Source organism: Lepidochelys olivacea (genome assembly GCF_965140295.1).
Source record: "Lepidochelys olivacea isolate rLepOli2 genome assembly, chromosome: 6".
Taxonomy (NCBI): domain Eukaryota; kingdom Metazoa; phylum Chordata; order Testudines; family Cheloniidae; genus Lepidochelys; species Lepidochelys olivacea.
The window spans coordinates 5221460-5238339 of NC_140416.1; the positions used below are offsets into that span (position 1 = coordinate 5221460).

Here is a 16880-nt window from a genome sequence, read left to right on the forward strand (position 1 = left end):
GCAGCGGCTGTTTAACAGCCACATAGCGTTGGGGGTGAGGATTGTTGGTGCCGGTCTGGAGAGACCCCCACTGTGTTTGAACAGCAACACATCAGCATGAGTATAAAATACCTCCCTTATTTGTGCTTGTAATAAACCCCTTTCTCCCCTTGCCCTGAATTATCTCCCACCTACCCCATTTTACGCCCCCCCCCCACATTCCCCACCCACACCCCCCCAGCCCAGAGCTGAAGACACTTTGTGATCCTATGACATTTCAACGTGAGTTTTGGAAAAAATAAGCCACGTTCCCCCTACTTTGCTGTGCCCAGGGGCTGGGGCTTAGCCCAGACAGCACACCCCATTGAAGGCAGGCCTTAGGCTGATGGCCCTTCCTCTCTGCCCCCAATGACCATGCCTTCTTGTTGGACAAGGTGATCCATGGCCAGTGCCCATCCCCTGTGGGCCTGGGGTTCGAATTCTGCTTAGCACGGGGGCGGGGCCTCCAGGTGGCTTGTGGGGGGCAAGACCTATCAGCAGCATGGGAGGAATGGCAGATGTGCTGGCCCCGGCCGGTTGTGGTGTGGCTCTGAAAGAGGCGGTGCTTCCCAGGGTGTCTTGGGAGGCGTGGCTTACCCAGCCTTTGGCAATGATTGACATGCCTGTGCTGGGGACCATGGCCTTTCCTTCCCCCACTCAGAGACGGTGGGCGTGGCTATGCCAGCTCAGGGGCCTGCCGGGGCGTGGCCTTGCTGTGGGGTGCCCCCTGCCGGGGCGTGAATGTGCCCAGGGCATGGCCTGCTGAAGCATGGCTGTGGGGTGGGGCGTAGCTTGCCCAACATGGCTGGGCCAGGGGCGGGGCCTGCTGGGGTGTGGCTGGGCCAGGAGGCGGGGTATGATGGGGTGTGGCTGGGCCAGGGGCCGGGGCCGGTTGGGGGTGTGGCTAGGACAGGGGGAGGGGCCTGCTGGGGTGTGGCTGGGCCCAGGGGCGGGGCCTGCCTGGAGAAGGGCGGGGCTCAGCCGAAGAGCTTGAGGAAGCAGGGGTGGCAGTAGGGCTTGTCGTTCTGCTCCTTGAAGGTGCCCTTGTTGAGCTGCTTGAGGCAGAAGGCGCAGACGAAGTGCTCGGGGTGGAACTTGCGGGCCATGGCGGTGATGCAGCGCCCGGCGATGGGCTTCTCGCAGCCCCAGCACAGCGAGCCCCGCTGCTTGTGGTAGTGTGTCTCGCAGAAGGGCCGCCCGTCATGCTCGAAAAAACTGCCCTGCAGGAACGGCGCGTAGCACTCCTGGGGGGGGGGAAGGGGCAGGAGGGGTGAGTGCACGCCCCGCCCCTCCCACACGCTGCCCCGGCTTCCCTCCCCTCGCCTCTCCCTGCCTGGGCCCCTCCGCGTCCCCCCGCCTCCACCCCCTGCACTGCCCCATCCCCCACGGCCCCTCCGCCACCTTCCCCAGACTCCCACAGCCCCCTGCACTGCCCCGTCCCCTCATCCCCCACATTGCCCCCTCCCCCACCACTGCTCGCACTGCATCTTCCCCTCCCACTCCCCATCCCCCTGCACTCCCTCCCCCACCTCCCCCCACACTGCCCTCTCCCCATTCCCCCTGCCTCCCCCCACATTTCACCTTCCCTCTGCACTGCCCTATCCCCCACAGCCCCTCCCCACCTTCCCCACACTCCCACAGCCCCCTGCACTGCCCCGTCCCCTCATCCCCCACGTTGCCCCCTCCCCCACCGCTGCTTGCACTGCATCTTCCCCTCCCACTCCCCATCCCCCTGCACTCCCTCCCCCACCTCCCCCCACATTTCACCTCCCTCTGCACTGCCCCATCCCCCACGGCCCCTCCCCCACCTTCCCCAGACTCCCACAGCCCCCTGCACTGCCCCGTCCCCTCATCCCCCACATTGCCCCCTCCCCCGCCGCTGCTCACACTGCATCTTCCCCTCCCACTCCCCATCCCCCTGCACTCCCTCCCCCACCTCCCCCCACATTTCACCTTCCCTCTGCACTGCCCCATCCCCCACAGCCCCTCCCCCACTTCCCCACACTCCCACAGCCCCCTGCACTGCCCCGTCCCCTCATCCCCCACATTGCCCCCTCCCCCACCACTGCTCGCACTGCATCTTCCCCTCCCATTCCCCATCCCCTGCATTCCCTCCCTGGCCTCCTCCCACACTGCCCCCTCCCCATCCCCCCACCTCCCCCTGCATTGCACCTTCCCTCTCCACTGCCCCATCCCCCCACTTCCCCTGTGCTTCCCCATCTCCTCCCCCCCCAGCACTGCACATTCCCCATACTCCCAGCACTCCCCCATCCCCCAGAGTGCCCCTCCCCTATTCCCTCCATGGTCCCTCCTACCCCAACATTGCACTGCCCTCTTCCCCCACCTCCTCCCCCACTGCCCCCTCCCCTCCAGCCCCACAGCGCTGTGCCCGGGCGGGGACGGGGGGGCTCACCCTGCAGACAAAGCACTCAGGGTGCCAGAGAGCGCTGAGGGCCGAGATGTAGTTCTCCAGGATGGCCTGGCCACAGCCCTGGCAGCGCGTGGAGAAGAGCTCGTAGAAGTCCTGGCGGCAGTACTGCTGGCCGTCCTTCTCATGGAAGCCTGTGGGGGGAGACAGAGAGCAGGGTGCAGTGCGCTCCTCAGTGACTGGCCGCACTGCAGCAGGCTGGGGAGGGTCACTGCAAGTGAGGGGTCTGGGTGCTCCCACAGAGAGGTTGCAGTGGGGGGCAATGCTAGTTGGGGGACTGGTCTGCCTCTTGGAGGGGTTACTGGGGCGCAGCCTAGGTCCTCTGAGACGTGGGATACAGTGGGGCAGGGGTGCTCACTCACCTTCCTCCCCGAAGGGCCTCCCGCACTTCACACAGCAGAAATGCTCCGGGTGCCAGTTCTTGTCCAGAGCTGTCACCATTTTCTGGAAGGGACAGAGTCAGGGTGTGACACTCTGTGCCTCAAAATAGCACCCTGGGCCCCCCCACATTCACCACTGCAGTATGATTATGAAGTGTTTCGTACAACGTATGGCTTGTGAGGTATCATTTCAGAAGTCTTGAGCCATTGAACATTGCTATCCCGTTGGATTGGACATGTGATCATTGTATCTGATGTTATGAAATTTTGCTATGTGTGTGTTACTGAAATAGGTGGTGAGGTTGGGAATCGCTCACAGCGAGCCTTTGAGAGGCAACAAAGGAGCGCCTAGTAAGACAGATTTACATCAGGACCAACCAGACATGTGTTGATGGCCCATTAAGGGGAATTGACTCTTCCAGTGGCCATCCCAGAGACCCCTCAGAGAGGGCACGTACCCAGTGAAAGCCGCCTAACCCACATCACAGCAAGGATCATTCTGGCAGCTGGAGGAAAGTATAAAAGAGGGAGAGTGACATCATCACTTGGCCTCTCTTCTCCCCCATCTCAACACCTGCAAGAGCATCTGGAAGACAAAGACTTTGAACTAGGGAGATTGGTCCCAGGCTGGGAAGGGAATCCAGCCTGTGTATTGAGAACTGTGAGCTGCCGGTACCATCTATTAGGGTGAGAAACTGCTTGACTCAAATCTTGCTTAGTCTGTAGACTTTAGAGTGCAAATTTATTCTTATTTCTTCTGTAACCAACTTTGAGCTCTATGCCAGCTACTTATAATCACTTAAAATCGATCTTTCTGTAGTTAATAAATCTGTTTAAATTTCGCCTAAAACAGTGCAGTTTTGGTTGAAGTGCTTGGGGAATCTCAGCTCAGGTTAACAAGGGCCATCGCATGTCCACTACCCTTTGTTGGCGTGGCAAACTAATTAATGAGCTTTCACTGTCCAAGAGAGTCTTGAGCAGTGTAAGACGGTATATTTCTGGGGTGCAAGGCTGGGGACTGGGGTGATTGGCTGGTGCCTCTCTCTTTATATTTCATGCCTGGCTGAGAGAGCCTTCATGCAATTTTGCTGGGTGTGGGGCTCCCCATGCTGATGGCTGAGTGATCACAGCACCTGGAGGGGTTTGCTGCTTGTCACTGGCATAGCTTTGTGAGAGACAGCCCAGGCTGGAGAGTTAAGGAGGCACAGTGGTCTCAGTTTCAGGTTGTTCCCCGGGGGGTGTCTCATCACACAGGGTGAGATGACCCCACTTGCCTGAAGGGGAAGCTACCACCCTAGAGTCCACTGCACCACACTACACTCTGGCGCTGCATGGCCAATTCCCCATCCACACCCACTGCCTTATGTTACACTGCATTGCCCTGCAGTGTTCCGTGTACTGTTGTGTCACCCTGCATCATGGCACACTGCATCCCATAGATTCTCACTGCTTTCTGAGGCATTACCCTGCCTTCTCTAGCACTGCACTGGCAATCTGTACTGGTCTGTTCTATGTCAGTGCACTGTATCCTATCACACTGCAATCTGCAGCCCTACATTCCATGTCATAACAGTGCAGTCAGTGCACTGCATTCTATAGCCTCACCACACATGCTGTTGGGTCTCACTGCATGCAGTCACTACATACAGTACTGCATTGCATTGTGTTTAACTGCACTCAGTCACTGCATTGCTCGCACTACACTCTATAGCACTATACCACAGTATATAGCACTGCATTCTACAGTGCTTCACTGCACCATGTGGCACACTGCTCTGTCACACTGTGTATCACTGCATGCACTACACGGTGTCTGTCTCACACTTTTGCAATGTGCTGCCTTGTGTGGCACTACACTAACACTGCGCTGAATTGTGTTGAACTGTGCTCTCACACCGAATGTCACTGCATGCTCTAACGCTGTCACACTACAAGGTACTGCACAGCACGCTCACACTGCACTGCATTGTCTGGCACTGTGCTCTCACACTTCATAACACTGCATGGCACTGTGCGCTCTCACACTGCACTGCATTCATTGGCACTGTGCTCTCACACTTCATAACACTGCACGGCACTGTGCGCTCTCACACAGCACTGTGCAGCACTGCATTCTCCTGCACTGCACTGTGCTCTGAGGGAATGGCACCAGCAGGGTGCTGCGTGGCCAACTCACATCCAGGATGGGCTCATTGCAGAGGCCGCAGCGGGGCGAGAAAAGCTGGAAGTAGTCCCTCTCACAGTAGGGGGCGCCATCCTTCTCGAAGAAGTTGCTGCCCCCCATCTCCTTCTGGCAGTGGGTGCAGACGAAGTGCTCGGGGTGCCAGGTGTTGCCCAGCGCCGTCACCACCTGGCAAGGGCGGGTGGGAGGGCAGACAGATAGATAGATAGACGGATGCACACCCACTACCAAGAGGACAAAAGACTCAGCTCCTCCCTTCTCCAACTTCCCACACTGGCCCCTCCCTTTCCCCTCGCTAGTCCTGGACTCCCACCTCCACAGGCCCCTTCCTCCCTCCCCCCATTTCCCCCAACCCCTCCTCGTCCGCCAGATAGCCCCTCCCCTGACCTGCCTCCCCTCCCCCTCACACCCCACCTGGTGCTCCTCCTTTTCCCCCACCCTCCCCCTCCCCAGTGCTGCATGGTCCCATCCGCCGTCCACTCAGTGCCCTACCACATCCTCCGCATCTCCCACCCGCTCTTCCAATCTGTCCCTCCCCTTCCAAAACTGACCCCGCCCCCTCCCCAATCTGTCCTCCCCTAATCCACTTCCCAGTCCTACCCCTGATTGCTCCCAAGTGCCCTGCTCCTCTGCGCGCCCCCAGCCCCTGAGTCCTGTACCCACCTCCCTGATTTCCCCTCCCCCTTCCCCCCCAGGTGCCCCCAGTCCTGTCCTCACCTGTCCAGCGATGGGTTTCTGGCAGGAGGCACACAGCCCCTTGGTGCTGGTGGAGATCCCCTGGCGGCTCAGGTCCGACTGCAGCATCACCAGCATGCTGTCCAAGTTGCCACCCTGCGGGGCCGGCGCTCCTGGGGGAGGCGGCCCAGAGGGGCTGGGGCAGACGGATGACATCACCGGCTGCTGCGCCAGGGAGACTCGGGCGGGGGCCGGGGGCGGCGCGGCCGAGACCCCTGGGAGCTGGAAGGGAACCGGCTGTGATATGAGTGCTGAGACATGAACCAAAAGGCGCCCGGGTGATACAGCACCACGCTGTGTCCCAACGGAGAGCAATGCAGGGCACACCACACGGTGCCAAACCAAGCTGCCCATATTGGCACGAGGCAGGGCTGAATATGGCCCTGCAGGAGCCGTAACCACAAATGACACCAAACTGTTCCACAAAGCACCGATCGCATCCCATTCATTGCCCCCATCTTCCCCCCCACCCCTCCAAGGAATGACACAGGACACCAAATTGTGCCCATCCCTGCCACACAGCCTCTGAAGCACCACAACGCCCCGTGCCCCATGGCCACAAACAGCACCCTAACTCCCTGCCCCCAACTCACTGTGCCAGGCGTTACGCCAACCAGCCACCCCAAACCTGGCCACAGCCTCTGCCACCCAGCCATGGTGTGTGCTGGCCAGTCTGTACCACAGCACCCCCTTACCCATGCCAGGGCAGATCAGAGCATGCCACCCCAATCCATTCCATGCCACAGGCCATGCCAGCCACCATTCCACGCCAGGTGATGCTCTGTACCTCGGGGGAACACCCTGCATCCCCATGTTCATCCTTATCATGATTGCGTGGTAGCCATTGCAAAGTTTGTCATGTCGGGTGTCTTCAGAAGGCTCATGATGGAACTGAGCATTGTTGTTGTAGTGATGTTATAGAAATTGTTGTTATAGTGATGTTGTAAACATGTTGTAATAGGTGTGTGATTTCATGTATGTAGTTATGAGGCTGAAAATGTGTCCTCACGGCTTAAAACAAGCCCAGGCAAAATCTCTCCAGGAGCAGAGGGGCAGTTCACACCTCATCAGGGCATGTATGGGACAAACCCAGCCCAGCCTCACAGGAACAAAGGACACTGGCCTAGGCAGCAACAAAGGATCTGCTGGGCTCTCGAGTGAGTCATCCCCCTTCCCTTGGTCAGTCAGGGACTACGATGAGGTAATGCTCACCTGACTCTGAAGGGGTGTGAGGGGCAAAGCCAAGAGGGAGGAAAGGACATGATAAAAGGGAGAGACATTTTGCCATGCTCTCTCTCTTCCACCTCCATCTACAGACACCACCACCACCAAGTGACTGAAGCGCTGATCAAAGGGGAGAGCCTGGTTGAAGGGCAACCAGCCAGCCTATGGTGAGAAGCATTTATGTTTGTAAGGACACTGAAAGTGTTAAGATCAGCTTAGAATGCGTTTTGCTTTTATTTCATTTGACCAAATCTGACTTGTGCTTTGACTTACAATAACTTAAAATCTATATTTTGTAGTTAATAAATCTTTTTGTTTATTCTACCTGAAGCAGTGCGTTTGGTTTGCAGTGTGTCAGAGTCTCCCCTTGGGATAACAAGCCTGGTACATAGCAATTGCTTTGTTAAATTGACAAACTCATATGAGCTTGCAGAGTCCAGTGGGCATAACTGGACACTGCCAGACGGAGGTTCCTAGGGTTGTGCCTGGGACCGGAGCTATTGGCTAGTGTCACTCGGTTGCACAATCCAAGCAGCAGCTGGCCAAAAGTGCTCACTCACGTAGCAGGGAGCATCTTACATGCCAGTGGCTGTGCATGAACAGCCCAGGAGTGGGGGTTCTCACAGCAGAGCAGGGTAAGGCTGGCTCCCAGAGTTGAGGATTGGAGTGACCTAGCAGATCACCAGTCCAGATAACACCAGGGGAACGTCACAGTGCCATGCCAGACTAATACAGGTTTCTGCACTACGCTGTACCCTGCTGCTGGGATATGGGGCACGACGCCAAGTCATCTGTTACCTACCTTGGCATTCGGTGCCACACCCATTCCGGTTAGACAGAGAATCCCACACCAGGCACTCGCTGTGTTCACCTGTTCACCAGGCCAAACCGGCAGCACTGGGCTGCACCATGCCATGCTATACAATACCCAATGCCATGCAGCACCATCCCAGCAAGCTACAGAGCCTGATGCTGCCCTGTGCATCACCACACCCAGAAGAATGCCACCCTGCCCTGTCCCACGGACAGCACTCAGCACTGTCCTCAGCACTGTCCAGTGCCAAACAGCACCACACGGCACACAGCAGCAGGCCAGGCTGAGCCACATACCAGAGTGTGGGCTGCCAGAAGGCTGGTGCCAGGGCAGGAATGTGCCCGGTGCCTGGGCTCCCGCAGGGCGGCTGTAGGCAGGGGACAGTCAGAGTCAGCTGCCCGCCACACGGGTGATCTCACCAGGCCACGTCTGATCCCAGGCAGCTGCCAGCTGTCCCCCAGACTCACCCCTCCTGGCTCCCCTGTGAGAGGGCACGCGCTTGTGCACCACCTTGTCCTTTTTCATACTCACAATCACAGCCCCCATCACCCATGTTGGCACCAACACCTGTGGCTTCTCACCCACGCCCAGATACTTGCCACAGCCACTTCCACACTCCCTTGCCCACCTGCTGGGTCGCTCTTTCTTGCACCCCCATTTACACACACACAAACCAACCTTTGCACTTGCTTGCACACATATACTGAGTGCACGCCTGTGGGCTCATGAACTTATTCCCACATGTTCTTTCTTGCACGTTCATTTCCACATCCACACAGACCCAGGGTCCCTTGCACACTGACTCTCACACTAATTATTGTGCACACTTATGTGCACAGACTGCCCCTTGCTCACTCATTTGCACACACTGCCCCTTGTGCACACACTCTCCCATGCTCATTTGCATGCACTGCATCTTGCACACTCATGTGCATTTGCTCATTAGCACACTTGCTCTTCCATGATCATTTAGAGGCTCACTCAGACACGCCATTGAACCCTCATTTGTGCATACATTTGCAAACACCACTTCTCACACATGCTTTTCTACACATTCTCCCTTCTCCACATACCAGCCTTTGCTCGCTCTTGCTCTCTCACACACACACACACACACAAGTCCCTCCTCTTGCACACACGTGCCCCCTCCCCCCGTTGCTTCTTTTACTCCCACACTTACTGGATCCCATTGCGGGACAGGAAGAGTCCGAATCCCATTAGCCCCCACCCCCAGACTGAGCCTTGTCCCCCGTAGTGCCTCTGTACCAGACTCACGTTGCTCTGGACTCTGAAGTCCGACAATGAGGCCATGAGTTTGTCCAGCTCCAGGGTAGCAGATGTGGCTGATGGCTTCACAGGAGGGGGGGTGGAGCCAGCCGAGCTAGGAGGGAAACGACAGCATGGTCATTGGGCCCCCCAACTTCCCACCAAAGGCTCCCAGTGCTGTTTATACAGGAATCCCTCACCGCGCCTGAAATGCATATTCTTCGGGGGGGGGGCGTGCAGGGGCTGATTATACAGGGATTCTTCACCTGGCACTGAGATGCAGCCACCTCTGGGGTGTTGCCCATTCAGTACTGAGTCTGGACTCCCAACCAGTGGGATATTTAACCCCAAGGACCAACGGCCAGAAATGGGAGGGTCACTCACTGGCTTGGGGACCCCCCTTCCCCGGCATCCTCTGGTTTCTCCTTCCGCTTCTCCCCATCAGGGCCCTTGTTGGATGGGAACTGGGACATGATTTCGTCTGGGGAAAAGACAGACAGACAGACAAACGCACACATACATACACAGTGTTTCCATTAGTTGCCTGCAGTGACCAAGCATATCCACCAGGGGAAAATATTTCACAACCATAGGGAGAGATGCTAAGGCCTAGAGTGGCCCCAATCCCAGGCCAATAGAGCATGCCAGTGCCCCGGAGGGGAGCCCGGATCCCGGACCAGCAGGGGGAGGCAGTGCCCCGGAGGGGAGCCCGGATCCCGGACCAGCAGGGCACGGCGGTGCCCCGGAGGGGAGCCTGGATCCCGGCCCAGAGGGTGGCGGTGCCCCGGAGGGGAGCCCGGATCCCAGCCCAGCAGGGGGGCGGCGGTGCGCCAAAGCAGCAGTGCCCGGGGAGAGGTTGGCAGCGCCCTACCTGTGATGTTGAACTGTGTGGCGTTGAGCTCCTGCAGCAGCCGGTCCAGCTCACAGAGGCCGGCACCCAGCACCCCGCTGGACGAGGAGAAGGGTGGCGCGGCTGGCTCCTTGGGCCGGGGCGAGCGGGGCTTGCAGACAGTGCTGGGGGGGAGCAGAGGGTGAGTAGAGTGCGGGGAGCAGCCCCCCTCCCCCAGCCACCTCGCAGGGAGGAGCCAGCTCCCACCCAGCCCAGGGAGCAGTGGGGAGGCAGGGCGGGATGGAGACGCTATTTATAGGGAGCCTCTTAATGGAGCAGCTGGACCATGGCCAGCAGGGACTGGGCCAAAGCCAAGGGGAGGCCTGCCTGCTGCCACCCCTGCCCCATCCCCACCCGCTTCTCCTTCCCCACCCCACACTCCCCACCACACACTTCTCCTCCCCTGCTCCAGAAACCCCACCCCCGCCCGCTTCTTCTCCCCTGCCCCCACCCCTCCACTCCCACCTACTTCTCCCCCGCCCTACACACCCCACCCCTGCCAGTCTCTCCCTCCCTTCCCCCAATGAGCTCCCCCCCAGCTCCTTACCCACACTCATACCCTTCACTCCCTCCCAGTACCGCCCCTGTAGACCTAACCCTGCCGTGCTTGGGACCCACCTGTAGAGATGCTCTTTATCGCCCCCGCTGGGCGGGACAGAGACAGGCAGAGGGTCCATGGACATGGCCTGCAAAGAGAGAGACATGAGGGGGTGCAAGGAGACACTGAATGGGCCTCTATTCACCAGTGACATGAGATTGCTGGGTCTCAGACTAACTAGGGAGATGCAGCCACCTCTGGGGTGGAGTGCAGAGCCTGATGAACAGCTGCACAGGGATTGATCGTCCCAGCTCCCTGCAGCTCAGTGCCCCCTAGCACTGCGCTGGCAGATTGGGGCCAGGCCAGCACTGACAGAGGAGAGCGCCCCCTACTAAGCCCTCGCCCCACTCCCTGCAGTACCCCCCTAGTGTTACCTGCTGCTGAGGGTTGTAGGGTGGAGGAGGGGGCCTGGCCTCAGGCGTCCCATCCTGCCCCAGCCCGTTAGCGTGGGCTGCCCCAGAGTCCGTGAGCAGTACTGGGCGCTTGGAAATGTGAGAGGTGGTGGTCTCCAGATCAGCCAGCAGGGCATCTGTCGGGGGAGCAGAGAGAGGTGGGGGGTTGGGGAGAGGCTAGGATGGATCTGGGGTGGACTGCTGGGGGGGGGAGGGGGCACAGAGAGGGAGCAGGGGCTTGGGGAAGCAGAGACAAGGGACAAGAAAAGGAAGAGAGGATGCCCAGGCCCGGGGCTGTGGAATTAGCATCAAGATCTGTAGTTTTCCAAAGCTGGGGGAAGGCCCCTGGAGTCCTGATCCTCTATCCCCCACTAGACCCCACTACCCTCCCGGAGCTGGGATAGAACCCAGGATTCCTGATTCCCAGCCCCCCCCCCTCCCCTTACCAAAATACTCCACTGCCCTCTCAGAGCTGGGATAGAACCCAGGAGTCCTGACTCCCAGCCCCATGCTCTGACCACTAGACCCCACTCCTCTCCCAAGAACAGATTCAACCTTTAGCAATACAAATGATAACCCGAGGCAGTGCCCCAGGAGTAGCCACGTGTGCTGTGAACATGGGGAGCTCATACAGTACGTACCAAACACCACTATACGGGGGCGAAGCAGGAAAGAAGGGGAGCCAGAGCCCCCTGGAAAAGGAGACGGGACAGAAGGAGATGGGGGGGCAGATGGGGAGGAGGGACAGAGGGGCACTGGGATTAGCACATTCCGTGAAGGGACAGTTCCCCGCCACACTCCCTGCAGCACAGCGCCCCCCGTTGAGCCCCCCCATCCACTCCCTGCAGCACGGCAACCCCTGCTGAGCCCCCCATCCACTCCCTGCACCTCCTAGCACCACAGGGGGGCCACCACTGACTATGCGGGGAGAGCGCCCCTGCCCCTCTCCCACCCCAGCCAACTCCCCCCCTCATACAATCACTCCTTTGTGGGAACATTCTCCACCACAGACTGAGCCCCACAGAGGCCTTTTCATTCCCCAGCAGCCAGGAGCAGCCAAGCCAGGGAGGGGCAAGACCACAGATCACACACCAGCCCGACTCAGCCCTCACCAGAACCCTGGGCAAGCAACCCAGCACCGCAGTCAAAGGAGACCCTACAATAACACAGTGTCCACTGTCCCTCCGACCATAACAACCCATTGCTGTGCTCACAGGAGACCCTACAATAACACAGAGTGTCCACTGTCCCCCCGACCATAACAACCCATTGCTCTGCTCACAGGAGACCCTACGATAACACAGAGTGTCCACTGTCCCTCCGACCATAACAACCCATTGCTCTGCTCACAGGAGACCCTACGATAACACAGAGTGTCCACTGTCCCCCCGACCATAACAACCCATTGCTCTGCTCACAGGAGACCCTACGATAACACAGAGTGTCCACTGTCCCCCCCGACCATAACAACCCACTGCTCTGCTCACAGGAGACCCTACAATAACACAGAGTGTCCACTGTCCCTCCGACCATAACAACCCACTGCTCTGCTCACAGGAGACCCTACAATAACACAGAGTGTCCACTGTCCCTCCGACCATAACAACCCATTGCTCTGCTCACAGGAGACCCTACGATAACACAGAGTGTCCACTGTCCCCCCGACCATAACAACCCATTGCTCTGCTCACAGGAGACCCTACGATAACACAGAGTGCCCACTACCCCCCGACCAGAACAACCCATTGCTGTGCTCACAGGAGACCCTACGACAACACAGAGTGTCCACTGTCCCCCTACCATAACAACCCATTGCTGTGCTCACAGGAGACCCTACGATAACACAGAGTGTCCACTGTCCCCCCGACCATAACAACCCATTGCTGTGCTCAAAGGAGACCCTACGATAACACAGAGTGTCCACTGTCCCCCCGACCATAACAACCCACTGCTGTGCTCACAGGAGACCCTACAATAACACAGAGTGTCCACTGTCCCTCCGACCATAACAACCCATTGCTATGCTCACAGGAGACCCTACGACAACACAGAGTGTCCACTGTCCCCCTACCATAACAACCCATTGCTCTGCTCACAGGAGACCCTACGATAACACAGAGTGTCCACTGTCCCCCCGACCATAACAACCCATTGCTCTGCTCACAGGAGACCCTACGATAACACAGAGTGTCCACTGTCCCCCCGACCATAACAACCCATTGCTGTGCTCACAGGAGACCCTACAATAACACAGTGTCCACTGTCCCCCTGACCATAACAACCCATTGCTCTGCTCACAGGAGACCCTACGATAACACAGAGTGTCCACTGTCCCCCTACCATAACAACCCATTGCTCTGCTCACAGGAGACCCTACGATAACACAGTGTGTCCACTGTCCCTCCGACCATAATAACCCATTGCTCTGCTCACAGGAGACCCTACGATAACACAGAGTGTCCACTGTCCCTCCGACCATAACAACCCACTGCTGTGCTCACAGGAGACCCTACGATAACACAGAGTGTCCACTGTCCCCCTACCATAACAACCCATTGCTCTGCTCACAGGAGACCCTACGATAACACAGAGTGTCCACTGTCCCTCCGACCATAACAACCCATTGCTGTGCTCACAGGAGACCCTACAATAACACAGAGTGTCCACTGCCCCCCTACCATAACAACCCATTGCTCTGCTCACAGGAGACCCTACGATAACACAGAGTGTCCACTGTCCCCCCGACCATAAGAACCCATTGCTCTGCTCACAGGAGACCCTACGATAACACAGAGTGTCCACTACCCCCCGACCAGAACAACCCATTGCTGTGCTCACAGGAGACCCTACAATAACACAGTGTCCACTGTCCCCCTGACCATAACAACCCATTGCTCTGCTCACAGGAGACCCTACGATAACACAGAGTGTCCACTGTCCCCCTACCATAACAACCCATTGCTCTGCTCACAGGAGACCCTACGATAACACAGTGTGTCCACTGTCCCTCCGACCATAATAACCCATTGCTCTGCTCACAGGAGACCCTACGATAACACAGAGTGTCCACTGTCCCTCCGACCATAACAACCCACTGCTGTGCTCACAGGAGACCCTACGATAACACAGAGTGTCCACTGTCCCCCTACCATAACAACCCATTGCTCTGCTCACAGGAGACCCTACGATAACACAGAGTGTCCACTGTCCCTCCGACCATAACAACCCATTGCTGTGCTCACAGGAGACCCTACAATAACACAGAGTGTCCACTGCCCCCCTACCATAACAACCCATTGCTCTGCTCACAGGAGACCCTACAATAACACAGAGTGTCCACTGTCCCCCCGACCATAACAACCCATTGCTCTGCTCACAGGAGACCCTACGATAACACAGAGTGTCCACTGTCCCTCCGACCATAATAACCCACTGCTGTGCTCACAGGAGACCCTACGATAACACAGAGTGTCCACTGTCCCCCCGACCATAACAACCCATTGCTGTGCTCACAGGAGATCCTACAATAACACAGAGTGTCCACTGTCCCCCTACCATAACAACCCATTGCTCTGCTCACAGGAGACCCTACGATAACACAGAGTGTCCACTGCCCCCCTACCATAACAACCCATTGCTCTGCTCACAGGAGACCCTACGATAACACAGAGTGCCCATTGTCCCCCTACCATAACAAACCTGCACAGCATGCACAGGAGGCCCTACAATAATGGGCACCCTACAACAACAAAGCAGTATTCTCAGCAACTGCTTATGGGAGACCCTATAAAAATAAACTAGAGCTTGTAACCCCAGTGCTTCCAAGCACTCTTCAACAACAAACCATTGTGTGTAAATTCACCTCCCTACAACAAACTATCATGCGTAAATCTAAGTCCCTACAATGACAAACCGTGTGTAAATACGAGACCCTATAATAACAAACCAGCACATGCCATCCATATCTCACACGAGGCCCCACCCAACCAAACAGCTCCTGCTGCTCACGAGCCACCCTACAATAACAAACCAGTGTATAGAGCCTTGTGCTCACAAGAGACCCTACGATAACAAAGCAATCTCGTAAATGTCCCTGCAGCAAACAATTAGAGGTGTTCAGGCTCAAGGCCCACAAGCAACCATATAAAAATAAAGGAGTCCTTGTGGACAACCCTACAATAACAAAGGAGTGTCAGAAGCCCTGGAGGTCCGGAAGAGACCCTACAATAATAACCCAGCATGGGTAGCCCTCCCAAGTGACCCTACACTAGCAAACCACTGCTTGTGGTCACAGCCCTCACAGGAGACCCTACAACAACAAACCACAATGAATACAGTCCCTCTGTCAGTCACAGGAGACCCTACAATAACAAACCAGACCAGGGGACAGAGGGGGAAAGTGAGATTCAGGTTTAGTGAGCCCAGGGTGAGGGTTGACCATCCAGCCTCCATGGCTCCCCCCGCAGCCAGAACCCCTCCTCACCCAGTGGTTCCCCCAGTCCTGGTCACACCTGCTGTGGGCTGCCCGCCCCACCCTGCTGGTTTGGGGCCAGGAAGAGAGGGCAGCAACACTCCTGCTGGGAGGGGGTGCTGGGGAAATCTGGCAAGGGGGGGAATCCTGGGGTGGGGGGCTCAGTGACCCCCCACACCCGTACCCCGGCACAGACATGTCTTCACTGCAGGACTCACTGGGGCTCTTACCTGGATTGGGGATGGACAACCTCAGCACCCCACAGCTCAGCACCCCATCCCCCCAGTTTAGCTCCCTCCCCTGGGATCCAGCCCCTGCTCTTAGGACTCAGACCCCCCCAACCCAGATCCTATATCCTGGGACCCCCCTCCCACAGCCCTGCCCCCCCAGGCTCCTTCCTGGGGTGCAGCCCCCAAACACTCTTCCTAGGACACAGCCTCCCCGCAGCGTGAAACACCCACCCATCGCCCAATAACACAGCCCACCCCCACCCCTATTCCTGGGACACATTCCCGGGACACAGCCCCCCATCTCTTCCCACCTCAGCACTGCCCCCGCCCCCTAAGGCACAGCCCCCCCCCACACACACGTGTTAAGGGTGAAAGAGAAGGAACCCTGCAGCACATGGGTATAACTTTCTGAGGGGGGCAGCAGGGAGGGTGCTGGGGGGGGGGGAGGTCCCTGGTTATTAGCGCCCCCTGCAGTTTGGGCCCCACCCCAGGCCCCACGAAGCCACAGGAATGTGGTGAGAAATTCCTTCTCCTCCAGATGGAGACAGGCTGGGGAGGGGGGACGCACCCCCCCTCAAAAAAATCCTCCTTCCCCATGCCCTGCCCGCTCTGGGGAACGGCGGGGGGGGGGGGGAAAGGATGGATGGGAGCAAAAAGCAGCCTGCAAGAGAGGAAAAGTTGAGGGGAAGAGAAAGAGAGAAAGACAGGAGTGAAAAGGAGAGAAGAGAGAGAAAGAGAGGGAAAGAAGGGAGTGAATGGGAGAGAGAAAAGAGGGAGAGAGAGAGAGGAAAAGGTAGCGAATGAGAGAGAGAAAAGAGGAGGAGAGAGAAAAAGAAGGAAGTGAATGAGAGAGGGAAAAGAGGGAGAGAGAGAAAGAAGAGAGAGAAAGAGAGGTAAAGGGAGAGAAAAAGAGAGAAGGGGAGAGAAAAAGAAGGGAGCGAATGAGGAAAAGGGGGAGAGAGAAAAGAGGGAGAGAGGGAAAGAAGGGAGTGAAAGAAAAAAAGAAAGAAGGAGGGAGGAAAAGGGAGAGAAAAAGAGAGAGAGAGAAGGAAGGGAGGGAAGGAGAGAAGGAAGGGAGGGAAGGAGGGGGAACAGGGAGCGGGGCAGCGGGCGTAGGGCGAGGGGCTGGGGCTGGGGCCGGGCTGGGCGCGGCGGGTCCCAGCCTGGCAGCGGGTCCCTTACCCAGGTCGTCCATGGCGGCCCGGCCCCAGCGGCGGATGGAGGCAGAGCCCCCCCCGATCCCCTCCCGCCCC

General features: G+C 57.8%; 1 protein-coding gene across 1 annotated transcript; it reads right to left on the reverse strand.

The window, feature by feature from the left end:
- Nucleotides 1–220: 220 nt before the first annotated feature.
- On the reverse strand, nucleotides 221–16858 carry TGFB1I1 (transforming growth factor beta 1 induced transcript 1). Its single transcript, XM_084631407.1, has 11 exons — nucleotides 16810–16858; nucleotides 10909–11063; nucleotides 10555–10622; nucleotides 9919–10061; nucleotides 9432–9528; nucleotides 9057–9162; nucleotides 5726–5965; nucleotides 5003–5176; nucleotides 2809–2890; nucleotides 2432–2580; nucleotides 221–1262 (listed from the first exon to the last, which is right to left on the reverse strand). The coding sequence occupies exons 1-11, from the start codon at nucleotides 16820–16822 to the stop codon at nucleotides 996–998; spliced, it is 1494 nt and encodes a 497-aa protein (XP_084487533.1). The 5' UTR covers nucleotides 16823–16858; the 3' UTR covers nucleotides 221–995.
- Nucleotides 16859–16880: the final 22 nt, after the last annotated feature.

Bases quoted from the DNA above. Each gene is read 5' to 3' on its own strand.
- TGFB1I1 (XM_084631407.1), bottom strand. The intron at 9,163-9,431 runs GTGAGTGACCCT...TTTCCCTCCTAG, and splicing joins GAAGGGGGGTCCCCAAGCCA to CTCGGCTGGCTCCACCCCCC. The intron at 5,177-5,725 runs GTGAGGACAGGA...CGCCCTTGCCAG, and splicing joins AGAAACCCATCGCTGGACAG to GTGGTGACGGCGCTGGGCAA.